General features: G+C 26.3%; 1 protein-coding gene and 1 long non-coding RNA gene across 2 annotated transcripts in view; one reads left to right on the forward strand and one right to left on the reverse strand.

Moving 5' to 3' along the window:
- Nucleotides 1–4,509: 4,509 nt before the first annotated feature.
- On the reverse strand, nucleotides 4,510–10,009 carry LOC129968682 (noggin-2-like). The gene is made up of 3 exons (XM_056082825.1): nucleotides 9,813–10,009; nucleotides 8,015–8,292; nucleotides 4,510–4,907 (listed from the first exon to the last, which is right to left on the reverse strand). The coding sequence occupies exons 1-2, from the start codon at nucleotides 10,007–10,009 to the stop codon at nucleotides 8,022–8,024; spliced, it is 468 nt and encodes a 155-aa protein (XP_055938800.1). The 3' UTR covers nucleotides 4,510–4,907; nucleotides 8,015–8,021.
- LOC129968688 (uncharacterized) overlaps nucleotides 6,919–15,811 on the forward strand; it is a 30,977-nt gene continuing 22,084 nt past the window's right edge. The window contains exons 1-2 of the long non-coding RNA XR_008784439.1: nucleotides 6,919–7,110; nucleotides 9,950–10,205. This is a non-coding gene — a long non-coding RNA (uncharacterized LOC129968688). The remainder of the gene's footprint in view (nucleotides 7,111–9,949; nucleotides 10,206–15,811) is intronic.

The following is a 15,811-nucleotide window of genomic DNA, read 5'->3' on the forward strand; positions in this document are numbered from 1 at the left end:
TTATTTAAAAATTAATTAAAAATAGAAATTTAATTTTAAGAAAGAATGTTACCAAGGTTAAAACATTGGTATCATTTAAAAGATAAATTTTTGATCTTTAACTTGATGTAAAAATCTTTTTTGTGCGGTAATATTTTCGGAAGTTATAGCAGAAACACGCTAAAATTTCGCTTATTTTTTAAATAAATAAAATTTTAATTAAAAATTCGAAAAAATAACCCCGAGGTGCACATTCCAGGCCTCCAAGGTATACACGTGCCAAATTTCGTAGCTGCTGGTCGAACGGTCTGCCTGTAGAGCGCCAACACACACACACATTGAGCTTTATTATAAGTATAGATTAGCAAAATATGACTAAACATGATTTTTATTTTCTATTGGAGGATGTACTCAATAATGTAAATATTGTCAAATCTTTTTGAATGTAAAATATTCTTAATGTAAAAATATATGAAATACTATCATGCCCGAAATTTATTTATCGTTTACAATTTTATTTCTAATTTACCAGCCTTCGGCTACCAGCTGGTTCGTCAGGATTAATGGTTGCTGAAAATTAAATATCTTGTAGAACTACATCTTAATGATTTCTTGAGTAATTTTGCTATTTATTATTTTTAATTAATAATTTCTTAAAATATTTAATTAAATAATAAAAAAATATGCCAATCTTTAATACTTTTGTTCGATTTAATCTTGCTTCATCTTACAAGTTCTGAAATAATTATTGCAATCATGTATTTCATATGCCAGCTAAAAATGTAAGATATTACAAGACAAATTAAATATCTTGTAGAACTACATCTTAATGATTTCTTGAGTAATTTTGCTATTTATTATTTTTAATTAATAATTTCTTAAAATATTTAATTAAATAATAAAAAAATATGCCAATCTTTAATACTTTTGTTCGATTTAATCTTGCTTCATCTTACAAGTTCTGAAATAATTATTGCAATCATGTATTTCATATGCCAGCTAAAAATGTAAGATATTACAAGATAAATTAAATATCTTGTAGAACTACATCTTAATGATTTCTTGAGTAATTTTGCTATTTATTATTTTTAATTAATAATTTCTTAAAATATTTAATTAAATAATAAAAAAATATGCCAATCTTTAATACTTTTGTTCGATTTAATCTTGCTTCATCTTACAAGTTCTGAAATAATTATTGCAATCATGTATTTCATATGCCAGCTAAAAATGTAAGATATTAATTTTTTAAAAGATTTTGGTATATAAATATTATAGGAAGCATCGTTTAATTTCATTGATTTTGAATCGTCCATGTTAGTGTAAGATCATGTAATGTTACCAAGTCCTTTTTTCACAGATAAGAGAAATTTAGTCGCTTATGGCTACCTACTGGTTCCCTGGAAATATTTGTTATATTTTTCAGTTAAATCTTTAAAAAATGTTCATGTTTATGATTCCCCAGATTGTCAGATATTTAAAAAAAATGCTAAATGTTTGGCGCAGAATGATCAAATTTGGTCCTTGCGCCATAAAAACCAACTAACCTAACCTAAAAAAATGCTATTTCAACGTCTTGATGAGAGATCTAGTTGCCTTTGGAAAAGGAATATTGAGGAGGAGTATTGATTATATTTAATTTTATTTAAATCATGTAGACATAACTACATATTAATAATTCCGACAAATTATCAGATATTAAAGTCGGGTTATTTTAATTGTTTTACATATGCTTCGCTCACTGTGTATATAAACCTTTCTAATATAGAACAGTCCCTTGAAATCATAACGCTTTTAAAAGTTTAAACTCTTATATATAGGGACTCTTATATATTGTGTGTCCTCAAGAATCACAACCAAATAGATAATTTCTAGATAGGTACATAGTTCTGTTCGAAAAACGCTTCAATGAATGTAAAGATCTATAATTTGCTTCATTTTTGTCAGTGAATAAATTGATGAAAAAATTATGAAATCAAGATTTTTATACAGTCGCCTGTCCTGCTGGTGAAACATTGTTGGAAAAACTTTCATTCAAAATTTAAAAAAGTTTTATTCTTTTCCGATCAAAATGAACGAATTAGAAAGTTTTGAATATCACTATTTTAAATGATTTAGTCATTCGTCATTACTGCATCAAGAAAGATCTATTAACCAATTCAATAGATTAAAATAATGAAATTCAGAATATCAGAGCTTAATCAATTTTCGGAACAGAAAGTATTTTTTTTTGTTTTAAAATGTTAGCATAAAAAATATTTTATTAACTATGATAGTAAAACTGGGAGATTGCGCAAAATTTTTAATTTATTACTCCTAATTGTTTGGAAGTACATTTATTCTTTTAAACAACGTAAAATATAGTTCTTTTTATCATTTAAATCATTTTTTTCAAGTATAAGTATATACCTACCTCTAACTGGACAGAAATTAATTATCGGGACACGATTAGAATAGACATTTCCATGTAAAAGTTTGCACCAAATCACTTAAATTTCTTCAATAAATATCGATAAATGTTACAAAAAGAAGAATAAAGATTTTTAAAGCTATTTTAAAAGATTTATAATTCTACTAAGCGTGCGGTCACAGTGAAGAATATAGGTATTTCAATTTATTTTTAAATACTATTATTAAATTATATATATTTTAATTATGAATTTATTTTTGAACACAAGCTAGAACTGACTATTGTATTTGGATTATTGAATTGTCATAATTACAAATTAAAGTGATTCTTTAAGTAAGAATCCGACTAGTAATATACTTTGGATAGAAAACAGCAAGTGAAATCGAATTATATTACATTTAACATTTAGAAATTAAAGAGGAATTATTTTATTGCGAGCACAATTGACATCATTTGCTGTGGGATGAGCTATTGAAAATACCCGAATTTTTGTTTTACCTTTGAAAGGGTAGGATTTGAAAAACCAAGAATCCAAGAAAATTTTCTCTGTCGATAATATCTTTACAAAGAAACAAAATCAAATATATTGTTAATAATTTTTTGCATATTTTTGCATAATAATATTTTTGCAGCGTATATGTCTGCAAATTTCTTTAAGCTTTAATTACTCTAAAATATTTTTTCTAAATTCAATAGATTTTTGTAATAATTTTATTATTTTATAAAGAATATATAGTTTTACACTTGCATTTTTAATTGGCATTGTATTTTGTATGTATGCATTTCTACTGTATTTTGTATTGGGCCAATAACACGTGTTATTCAATAATGTCCTTTGGTTTAGTTTTGAGTTTTGTCTAAATATTATTATAAATTTTTAGAAACTATGATACTAGTGGACTTGTAATTACTAAGTGGAATATTCAGTTTTCTGGTGAAACCTTAAGACATCATACAGGTTTTTGAAATTATTAAACTTCATAAATTTCATAAAGCAATCATATAAATTAACTTAAAGAAAATATAATGCTCTAAATACCTTTATTTCCAAAATTTTCTTTTTTAAAACCCATCTTATTTTATTTGTTTTTGCATGATTTTTTATTATTTATTCTTTTAGTCTATGAAGTAGCTAAAGAGAAAAGGTTTTGTACATGGTTACTTAATTTCATCACAATTATAGAACAGAACGCCGTCTCATACCCCCGTATCCGTGACCATTCTGGTCACTGAACGGTTTGGTAGGCATGTTACGGGAATAGGCTTTTTTATTTGTTTTGATGTTTGTTTTTAAGGAAAACATTCAAATGCATTTTTAATGATGAAATATTGCGAATAGTTTTGTGGGATATGTGGAATAAACAACAAAACACAAAGAGCAGATTACAAATAATCTCGAATCCATTATTTATTTAGAAAAAAAGCTTTAGTATTTTTCCATTTTATAGTCATTTCTTTTGTATTCAATGGACACATGCCATTCCATATCAAAGTCGTAGTACAAAAAGAAACTCATTGCTTCACTCAAAGCTACAAATGCGTTTATCACAATGAGAATCACTAAATGCAAATGAATTTTGTTTCAATATATCCACACATTTCTAGCTTACAAATATGACGACATCACTAAAACTATTTATTGTTCTGACAAACACGTAGAAGCATCAAAATGCCCCATTATATTTTTTCCTAGTAAAGCAGTAAATTCTATCATCAGAACATTTAAAATCACTTATTCAAAATTGTTACAAGAGAAAAATATGAATGCCTCATAAATAGTATCAGAACGTTAAGAAAAATGCTGGTTGTGCGCTTGAGAAAATTAAAGCGGATGGTCTAAAATATTCTGTTATTTGCTATTTGAGATATTTAAAAGTTTAGAAGCATAATATTAGAGATCATGAAATACTTTTAGTTTAAAATTATTAAATTACTTTAAGAGTCTTCACAAATTTCAATTGGGAAAATATAATTATTTTGTTAATAGTTTTAATAACTTAGTTTTTCACTGGCCTTAAAAATGAATATTATATATAAATAATAGATGGTTGCCAATGTTTTATTTTGTTCGTTTAGCAGTAATTAATAGCTTAACGCATATAACTTAATAATTAATTTTAAATGTTTCATGTATATAGGATACCAATGGACTAAAAATAATTTTTTCAAAGTACTTCATTACCTATAAGTTCCAGTCTCATGTTTTCTACAAAATTTCTTTCCCTTTTAAGAAAAGTTAATGCATCAAAGTAAATCGTTCCTCGTTCATTTTCGCAAATATAAAAATATCGAATCACAGAATTTAGTCATAAATGCTCGCTACAAAAGCACAGACAATTGACTACTGAAAGGCCGCGATATTTAAAGCTGCAACAAGTAATACTCGAACAATAGATCGCCAAAAGTATTCTCTTGGTTCCACATTCTTCGGCTTGCAGCAGTCAACCGAATCTTCGGGAATTGTTCAAGCTTTGTGCAAAATTCCCATTTCAACAATGCATCTTGAAAGGCGTCATTCCTATATTTAAAAAAACGAAATAACAAAAACAAATAGAAATTTTGAATACAAACTATTAACTATAAGATAAAACATAAGCTCCATATTGACGCTTATCTTAATTGTCCACAAAACTTTTTTTCAACATATCGTTTTATTATAATATTCCAGCAGTACTGCCACGATAAGGCAGTCACGCCAAAGAGTGGAAAAAGTTGAAACTCGCTGTGGAGAATTTCTTTTTTTATTTAGTTAATAAAATAGTTAACTAATTTAATAATTAATAATTTAATAAATAATAACTAATTTAATAATTATTTAAAAACAATTAATGTTTTTTTTCATTTTATTAATAGTGCTTTGTCGCATCTTCAAGTTTGCACTTAATTTACTCATTATCAAATAAATTTTATGCTGAAATGGGCTTTTTAAATAATGTTGTGATATGTGCTATTTATTATACATGAAATGAGCTTATATTTGGTTAAATCAAACGAATAAAATTAATTAATAAAAATAAAGAATTTCTATTTTTCCTTTCGCTGATAAAGTAAAGTGATAAAAACCTTGACTTTAACGTGAATAAAAATAATCTTGAAGCAAAATGGAATTGATTTTTCTAAATCATTTATTTTAAATTTCTTTTCGGTAAAACACATACTTTCTCTATTTTGTTTGCAATAAATATTTAAATCTGTATTAAAACTGACAATCTTCAGTACAGCAAATTTAGAGCATGATATAAAAAAAATTTCAAGTATCAATTTCTTCTATCTTTTTAAATACTAGAGATATTTATAAAGCAATTATAACTAGCATTTGCATTTATGTGTTGATAAAATATGTATACATTTACTTGAGTAATTTCTTTAAATTTCCCCTCGTTCTTATATATAAAAAAATTAATTTCATATTTTTCTATAAAAAAACTATGTGCTTAATAACTGCAGAAGTTTCGTAAAGATATTTTAGCTATAAATTTGCTTTTAATACTGTTATATTTAGAAGTTTTTAGCATTTATTAGCTTGATTTGTCAGTGTCAATTATCACGTCAGTTGATTATACTATTTTTATTTTTATTTATATACTGTTACTTCGTATTCAGAGAAATTTTAAAGGATGGATTGTTAAAATAGTTATTAATAATAGAATGACATATTGAGAGCCACTAACTGTTTTCTAAATGTCATTGATATATATATATATATATAGATGTTACTTCATTCTATTAATACTATTGAATATCGGAAGTCGTAATATACAGACATAAATTTTGATTAAAAAAAGTACAGTTTTTAATCTTTTAAATTGTTTTAAATAACATTTTTTCCTTTGTAAATGTAGCAATTTATTAGCTAATTTAGCGAATCGATAATAGAGGAAGTTATTTATCAGAGTCGGCAGGACTTTCTCTTTAGATAACAATAAAAAAATTCTTGTGGTTTCAAATTTGTAACAATTGAGCATATCTTCTAAACTTCTGATGTTACATTGTCTCTGGTTGCTCTGTAACGCCACATTTTTTTTTCTTTCTTAAGAGATGACATTCCAAAATTTTATTGGCGCCACATATTTAACGCGCTTCACATGAACACTAATTGAAACTAGTTATGATATGAAATCACCGTCCTTAAAGGATCTGAAATAATATTTTCCAAATATTGTGGATAAAAGAATTCCTGTTTAATAATAAAATAAGCAACTTCAAAAATGGAGATATGACTAATACTAGATCAAATATTTTTTTCTTGAGTTTCCATAAAAATGAAATTTTCTGGATCAGATTAGAAGCAGTAAAGCGGTAGATTGATTCTGTCTGTATTGCCAGACTGTTGCATGAAAATTCATCCATCAAGATGTGCCAGCCCCCTCTTTTAGTCTCCCCCAAAACGTTCTCCGAAGCCATCCTGCATTTGAAACTCACGTGACTCACAAAATACAAATGCGTAGGCGTGTGCTTTATAGCATCTATCTGTTCGTTGTCCCCGTTGCTTCTGGATCAGATTTTCCGAGTTGATGACGAAGGGAAACGACAGGATTTCAGTCAGTGCTGCGTCTCATCGTCAGTTTAACAGTATACGTACTCAAAAGATATTATAGGCATGGTGAAACATACGATTTGACGCTTCGTTATTTAAATGCTTTGTTTTATGATAAATTTTTTCATTTTATATTTGGATAATTACCAAACACTGATTTATTTCTGAATTATTATCATTTTCGGTAAGTACTTGTTTTTATATTAATGATAACTTATATATTAATCTGGAATAGAAGGGAAAATATAAAACGAACGCAGCTTCTCCATTTTTGGTAAGATTTGGAAGCTATTCAGGAAAAATTAACATTTAAATAAAAAAAATGTTGGTAAATGAAATTTTTGTATAAGTTTTAAAGCTTTTCATTCAAGATTAGGCTGCTGTAATGTTAAAACATTTAGAAATCGTTTGAAAAATATGTACCTAATAAACCTAAAATATGTACCTAATGTTTTGGGAAAAATCTTTTAGATTATTTGCTCGTTTTTATAAGAAAACGGAAAACTAATCAGTCTCTCCCAAGTTTCTGTTAAATATGCTGATCAGACAAAGTTTTTTTTTTTTAGACTTTTATGCACAAATTACAGTATTATATACTTTTACTCACTTTTAAATGTTATTTTTTAATGAGAGACGCTTGTGTATAAAAATTCAATATACAATTAGACTGTGCAACGGTTAGTAGCTTGATTGGCTAGAAGATCAATTGATTTACATAACTTGAAGATACTTTTTCTCTGTAAGGAAAACCCATGCAAGTTAACTGCCTTTCCTACTTATAATAGAATAATATGAAATGGCGGGTTTCATAAATTTGGGAATTATTGTTTCTGATTAGAATCTAAAAACGGAAGCAAAATTTGTAAAATAAAGTTTCATTAGACGATGCCTTGACAACTCTACAAGCAATTTTAAACATGTATGATAGTTTCTAGAATGCTAACAATTTCTCTTTAATAAATTAAAAAGTATACTTACACTTGAGAAATAATAAAATCTTACATTTCTGTTTTCATCATTTTGGTCTATAATAGCAATTGCTGAAATTAATTAGAAATGATTATTTACTCTTATATTCAAGCACTCACCATTCCATTAACAGCCACACTGGCATTCAGTGACCAAGGGATACTGCACTTTCAGCCAATTGCAATTCTTTTTCTGATCCCAGTTCTGGCAGTGCCATCGTAAGAGAACCTTATTCACTGATTTGTGAGGTTTGCAAACCATTCCACGGGGAAAAGAGCATGACTGACGAGCAGCGCAGGAATTCTCCAAAAAGAATCGAGGCCAGAATCGAGGTCCTAAATCTTTCCACTTCTGCAATAATGGGCAATAACTCTGCAACCATAATAGATCCCGGAATCTATCATGAAAAAGCTTCGTTGTAGTATTGCTCTTAATTAGCAAATTATAATTTTTTCGCCACAACTTTTTATTTATCACAAATTCTAATTTTATAATAAACTCCAAATAAATGTTAAAATGTTTTTTTTATCATATGTTTTAAGCACTTTTTCATATAGTTGTAGTTTTATATGGTGATTTTTAAAATTACTTTATCGCTAATTTAAATTTCCCACAATGAAAATAAAGCAACCTTAAATTTTGTTAAATAATGTGAATGGTCTCCTCAACTAATATATTTACTTATTTGTGATTTGTTTATTTATCTTCTATAAATTAATTTTACGAAGTTTTTAAGCTAAAAAGTTTAAAAAATTGCATCTAAATTTGCTACTTCAACTTTTTTCCATGGAATATATCAATAATTATTTGCTGAGTTGAAGTAATGTTAAAGATAGTAAAGTGGCAAGGAAAAATAAAAATGAATAATTGCCATTGGCTATACAGAAAACATTTATCAATCAGATTTCTGAAACGATTTGCAGTGAAAGAAAAATTAACTTATCAAGTTTCAAATGGTATAAAATAGAAATTATTTTTATCTTGCAGTGTTGAATATTTTTCTGTGTTTTAAGAATTTTTTTACGATGTACTCATTATGTTTTTTGATTCATAGAAAAATATTGCGTTTTTATATTTTAATATATATTATGTATGAGGAAATTTCTGTTCAAATTTTATTTTCTTGAAATGCATCCGGAGTTATATTTTTTCAAAAACAACCTATTAGATTTTAAATAAATAAAAAGTTATTACATTGTTAATGAGGAAATTTTAGTGCTGCTTTCTAAACTAAATTGTCCGAATGAAAATTTTCGAAAATGCTATAGAATGCTGCATATTAAAAGAAACAGTATTTATTTAAGAATTTCTGTAAGATTCATGATATCAATGGTATAGAAAGACTTTCGTATCTTCCAAAATAAGTTTTAATAAATTTTAAGAAAGCGCTTATTATTATAATTAGAACTTAGTTTACGAAATATTTTCTATCTTTTTGTTACAGTGTTTTGTGTATTAATTATTGTTCGCTTTTTGCGTACATATTTTATTCTTTATTAATATATTTTTGCTAATGGTACAAAATTACATTTCAAAAGAGCTAGTTATAACAGACTAAGAATTTGCTAATACCTCTTAAAAGAAATTTAAATAAAAATATAAGCATTAGTGACGTTAAGATAATTATATGTAAATAATTTATACGAATAAATTTTGCAAATAAGATTGATTTTGTTTATCAATATAATAATAATCATCTTAATTTCAATTTATAATTGCGAGTATGAATTCATTGACAATGTAATATTTTGTATTTTAAATGAATTTATATTTTATTTTTTGATAATTTGTTTTTAATTATTGATTTGATAGTTCTAATTGATTTGAATAGTTTTTAATTTGAACGAATTATACAGAAAAAATAAAGTATAATTACTGAACTAATTATACTGCAAAAATAAATTACAAAATACAAACCTTCTTCTCATTTTGTTTCCCATCTTTAAGTGAATCCGTTTTCCCTCGGCCATTTTCACAAATTGTAGGTGCATTCTTTTGATATGTTTGGGCAAAGGTCCTTGTGGTACAAACTGACCAGACCGTGTCTTTTTCAGATTTAATTTTACTGTGCCATTGGGAGACAATGTGAAAGCTGATGGCTGTTCTGAGCTCATTACCTGCGAATCGAAAAAGTTGCCCAGAAGATTTTTAAGAGTCCCTTCATCAATATCTTCAGGACTCGGGTCATACATGGCGCCTTCGGGCTCCATAAGTTCCAATACTGGCATAATTTTAGATACGCTAGGTCGCCTTCCTTTGGACTTGGTGCTGACAATACACAAGACTGTAAAAAGAAGACATCTCGCAAATGTAAGGTATCTCATCTGAAAATAGAATATCGAATAACATTGTGAGAATAAGGCTCTAAAAATTGATTATTTAAAATTAATTTTTTACTTGATTAATTTATTATTTTATATTCATTACTAGCATTGAGGAAATGTTAATCTAATAATTTTGTATAAAAAAGCATTTTATAGTAAAATTGACAGATGATTTAAGATAATGCCAGGTCAAACTTTATCAAACAGAGAATACGTTTTACTGAACCTAAATATTTAGTACAGAGTGGCTGCATTAAAATATTAGTATCGCATGGATTTTAGTTAGTGAATGGCAAGACAGGTTAGTACATTCGTGAGTGCCATATATGTAAGTATTGAGAGTAAAATCTATTTAGTGAATATTATTTCTTATTTAAAATAGAATTTTCTTTTTCCTAAAAAAAGAACAAATTTGAATTGAGATAATTCTTATAGAGACATTTTAAATGATAAATAATAACTTGATGTTCAAAAGAAGAAGTGCTTAAATAAATTAATTGTGTTTTGAAAGCTAAAGAAAGCATTTATTTTTAGATGTTTGAATGAAAATCTCTATAATTAGTTATGATAATCTCATATTGCATTTCATATTTCTTTTCGGACAGCAAATGTATCCATATTTACTTCGGAAATTTCTTAAAATATGCTTCATTTTTATGCTATTTTATAAATTATATTTTGTAAAATTTATAGTAAGTGTTGTTAATGTTTGTTTTACCAGAAATATGGTATTTTTCATGTACCTCAAAGTTCTAGGTGCAGTCATTTTTATCTGCTCTTTTTAAATAGCCAGAAACCAATTATTTTTCATGATTTTTTTTGTTGCTAAAAAGGTTTTTATAATAATGTAATTGTAATTTACAGTTTTAACCTATTTTCTCCTTTGGTATGTCGTCAAAATACTATTATACTTCAGAATTTCACTTTAATGCAATTCTCAATTTCTTTCATTTCAGTTATTTGTATAATTTGCAAATTTCACAGTAAGCGTTTTATTCTATAAAATTTTGGTTAACTTTAAAGATGTAAATTGTTATTTCTTACATTCCTTCTAATATAGTTCTGTTACGTTTCATATTACATGTTCTCCAATGGTTTCATCAATAGACTTTTAGCAATTTTTCCTAAATATGGTAATGCTTTCAACAGATATTCTGACCAAACATAAGCCGCTATCCTAAATTTAATCCCGTAATAATTTAGGCCCCACAAAAAAAATCTTTGTATCAGGCCCCTGTTTTTGTTCGAACCAACGCCTGCGAAAGTTAATATTTTCGACAGGGAATTGAGAACTTAATCGACCGTTTAAAGCAGAGTCAAGATTCGGAATACATTTTCAGCAACCGGAAATTTTAAAATAATTTTTAAGTAAAAAAACATTTTTCACTATCAATAAGGTAAAACAAATTTTTTAAATGTCTCTCTCTCTCCCATGTTTGGCTTATTGAAATTCTGTTTAAGGAACAAGTTTTGCTCGCCACCATTTTGTTTTGCGATGCAGTACTGTGCATATCCAAAGGAAACAGATTGTAATTAATAAAAGTAACCATTTAATTAATTGTCAATAGCATTCTTCATGTAATCACTGTATTTGTGAACAATATTCGAAGAAAACCTATTGAGTAGTTTAGATTTTTATTGGATATGGGGATATTGGCGTTTTAAGTTTATTTATATTACTGACATAATTAGGCAAAAAAACTTTAAGAGTTAATCCACTCAGCCTAAACAACGGTCCGATTTGTATAGTTTTTTTTAATATGAAGCTCATGTCTCATCAGTGGTTGCCTGTACTGTTTCCTCCTATCTTTTAACTATATCTCAATAACTATATATATATATATACATTCTCTACGGAGGAAAAAACCTCGACAGAGTTTCCTAGCATTTAAGTTGATTTTTCCAATTTCCTTTTTTTTTCAAAGCATATGACTTCAGATACTTGATGAATAATCACCTGTTCCCCATCTCTCATTTTCGAGAAAAATTTCAAAAATATTATTTCACTCTACATTATCTTAAAAGTAAATTTTATCGAATTTTTAAGCCTTCACCTAATCTCCTGGTGCCGACTGTATAGATAAGTAATTCAGTGAAACTTAACAGAGCAATTTTCCATTTAGAATTCCTTTATTGCTTCTCTAAATTTAATTATTTCTTAAGGAATTACATTTATAAATAAAGTATTTTCTATTGATTTAATAAATATTTCAATAAATAAAACAGGATGGGAAAACTCTACCTAAAATATATTCTGATATTGTTTTTCTTTCTTGCAAGATAATTGTTCTAACAACTTTCTTCGTTTATTGATTCTCATTATTTTCTTCCACTGAAAAATTTATTTTTTGTTGAACCCTTAGTGAATGATCTCTGCCTGAATTGTTTCAGCAACACCGTTTTATGGATCATGCCTTGATAATCAAATCAATACTAACTATAAATCAACCATCAAAATTGGTAATTAATTCATACAGAAATTGCGAATAAAATTTAATCTATTTATTTTGACAGTTCCCTGTTTTAAACTTCCAAAAGTAATAAAAAATGCGTTTAGTTGAATTATTGTAAAAAATTCATCTTAAAACAAAAAGAGCAATTTGGGCTTCATTTATTTAACAATTTCATCAATAGATACATTATTCATTCATTTTTAAATCCTTTCATTGTAAACCTTTTTAATTTTCATTAGATTAGTTTTAACTCAATCCATTTTTATTTTTCTCAACTATACTGATTATAAATCAAATGAAAAGAAATCATTTTTTAAACTTCAACTTCGAAAAAGGCTGCAGAATATTTTGATGTTATTGTGAATGTTTTTGATGTCGACATATCAAAAAAAGTATTTACTTTTAGAGAAATTCGAAAATTTTTAATTTCAATTTATTAGGTTTAATTTTATAAATGATAATTTTTCTAATGATGCCATTAATTTTTTTTGCTTAGTTCGTGTTTTATATGTAACATTTGTAAAATTGTATGCATTAAATGTTTAAAAGAGAAACTCAAAAAATTTTTAAGATGAAAAATTTTAGTTCTAATTTCTTGATATTCATTTATATAGTTAATTTGTTTTAGTTTTTTCTGAGATAGATAAAAATGTAATCAATATTGTTTGGGCTTACCAAATTTCTTCCATATTAGGTTTCAAATTAAGTCAAAGGTCATTATGTGGCACCATGTTAACTATTGACACAAATTCCAGGTTATTAATCTGGAACATTATGTTTCTTCATTATGAATAAAATAAATTATTGCATTCTGTCTACAAGAGAATAGATAATTGTTTTGCGCGAAATTTTTTTCGACATATAGAAGAAAAATATATAGTAATTTTTCTCTATGTAATTACAAATTCCAGATGGAAATTCGATATATAGCGATCTGCAATCTATGGAAAAAGATCGTATGTCTTTCTTTTCATTGTTTTTTTTTCAAAATGGGATAATAATTGAAAATATCTTCCTTACAATTAGACATGAGAGCACTTATAATAAACCAATTTTTATTTCACTTTATTATATGATGTAATATAAATTTGACGAAGTGCGAAGCATACGAATTTATGAAATAATTTTATCAAGTTCCTCAAAAAGATCCAAAAACGTTATTCTGTTTGTCCTAAAATAAATCTATATTAATATAGAATAAAAGCAGTTTCAGAGACTGCGAAATGTTACCATTTTAAAAGGAAAAAATAATTAGGAAAACAATGAAATTTAAGAATTCAGATAGTTTAAATATTTTTGAATTTTTGTAGGAAAGAGTTTCAGTAAATTTTAAATAGGTCTCTTGCACTTAATAAGAAAGTATTTATAAGTGAAAAGGGACTTTAATAATTTTCTCATTGCAGATTTTGATTCTTGTTTTTTACTGCAAGAAAATTACTATATTTTTAGTAAGAGTAATTATTATACCTTGTACTATAAATGCACGGGAAAAATTATTATTTCTATTTCAAGAGTTTAAATTTTTACTCTAGAAACAAACATTGTTAAGGAAAAATGTCAAAAGGCAATAATTTCAAGTTTTTGAAGTAGAAATAAAAGAAACATAAATGAGTTTCCTTTCTAACCATGCTACATTTCTTAGAAGATTTGGAATTTATTGTTGTTTATACTTTTAAAATTGTTTTGTATGAACCAATTACATTCATTGCTATGCTGAATTGGAAGATAAATAATATTTGTAAAAAATATTTTTCTGAATCTTCAACTAGTAGAAGTTGAAAATTCATAAAGCTATAAGCGAAATTTTATTTATTTTTTGATTATACGAATATTTTAGTTATTATCTATCTAAAAAGTTAAAAAATTTCAATCTCAATGTATAACTGTTAGTAAAGGTTGTATTTAATACTTTTGTCATAACGTTAGATTTTTTAAAAAATAAAGTTTAATTTCTGATATTGTAAAAATACATTTCAGAGAAAATTTTAATTGAAAAAAAAATCAGAATTATATATTTTAAATATAATGTTATTGCATATACAGACTGTTACTTTAATGAAAATTTCAGGAAGGTAAATCTTCTTAGAGGAAGGTTTCTTCTCTTTTATTTATAAACGTGAATCCAGGATTTTTCAAATATCGCAGTTTTGACTTCTAATTTATTTATTAATCTTTCATTGTTTCTTATGGAATTAAACAAATATTCAAAATGTTATCTTTTTTTGAAAAGAATTTTAGCTCGATAAATCTTAAATATAATATGTTTCGTTGTATGAAACCTAATCAAAAGTATTGAAGTTTAAAGACAAATGGCGGGAGAGAAAATGCATTTCATTCGGAGACTTGCTTAATATTATTTGAACTATTAAACTTATTTTTCCAAATGCAATGATCTGATTGATTGAAATATATTATGATTGATCTTCTTTTATTTCTTTTTAGTAAAATATGTTAAAAATTTTTTTTATCTTTAAAATATTTTATCCCTGCTCACACAATTTAGAGACATATGCAATGCATATTTTAATATTTTAATTACAAAAAATGGCTTGGTGTAGTGGTATGTGGACTATTTATAATATTTAAAAACCTATAAGGAAATGGAAGCAATCTTTTTTTCTTTGAGAAATCAATTTTCCTAAACTGATAAATTCTTCCGGAAGTGCATATTAACTCTCATTCGCAATGTTCTCTTACCTTCTGCATCGTTTTATGCTTGGATATTGAATTGTATTGAAAGATAAATCAGGAAATTATGAAATAGTGTCTGTTGAGATTTTACGTGTTATGGTTATTTTCTGCACTTTTGAAAACCAATAAATCAATGAAGTTAAATTCTGTATACTTTATAATAACTACGAACAATGATAATATATTCTGAAAAATATATGATAGTTCCCTGTTACGATGATTCGAAATCATTCGAAGTTACCGTAATAATATTCAAACTTTTATATCTAACTCCGCTTTTTATATCTATTTTAATGAGATACTTTTTTAAAAATATATGCCATTTATTTTATGAAACTGAAATTTTAAAAATACAATGACAATTTACTGCTACTATGGAATTATCTCTAATGAATCATTGCGTTGATGAGTGAAACGATTTTGGCGATATTAGGTGATATGTAAAGAG

Source organism: Argiope bruennichi, chromosome 1 (assembly GCF_947563725.1).
Source record: "Argiope bruennichi chromosome 1, qqArgBrue1.1, whole genome shotgun sequence".
Lineage (NCBI taxonomy): Eukaryota > Metazoa > Arthropoda > Arachnida > Araneae > Araneidae > Argiope > Argiope bruennichi.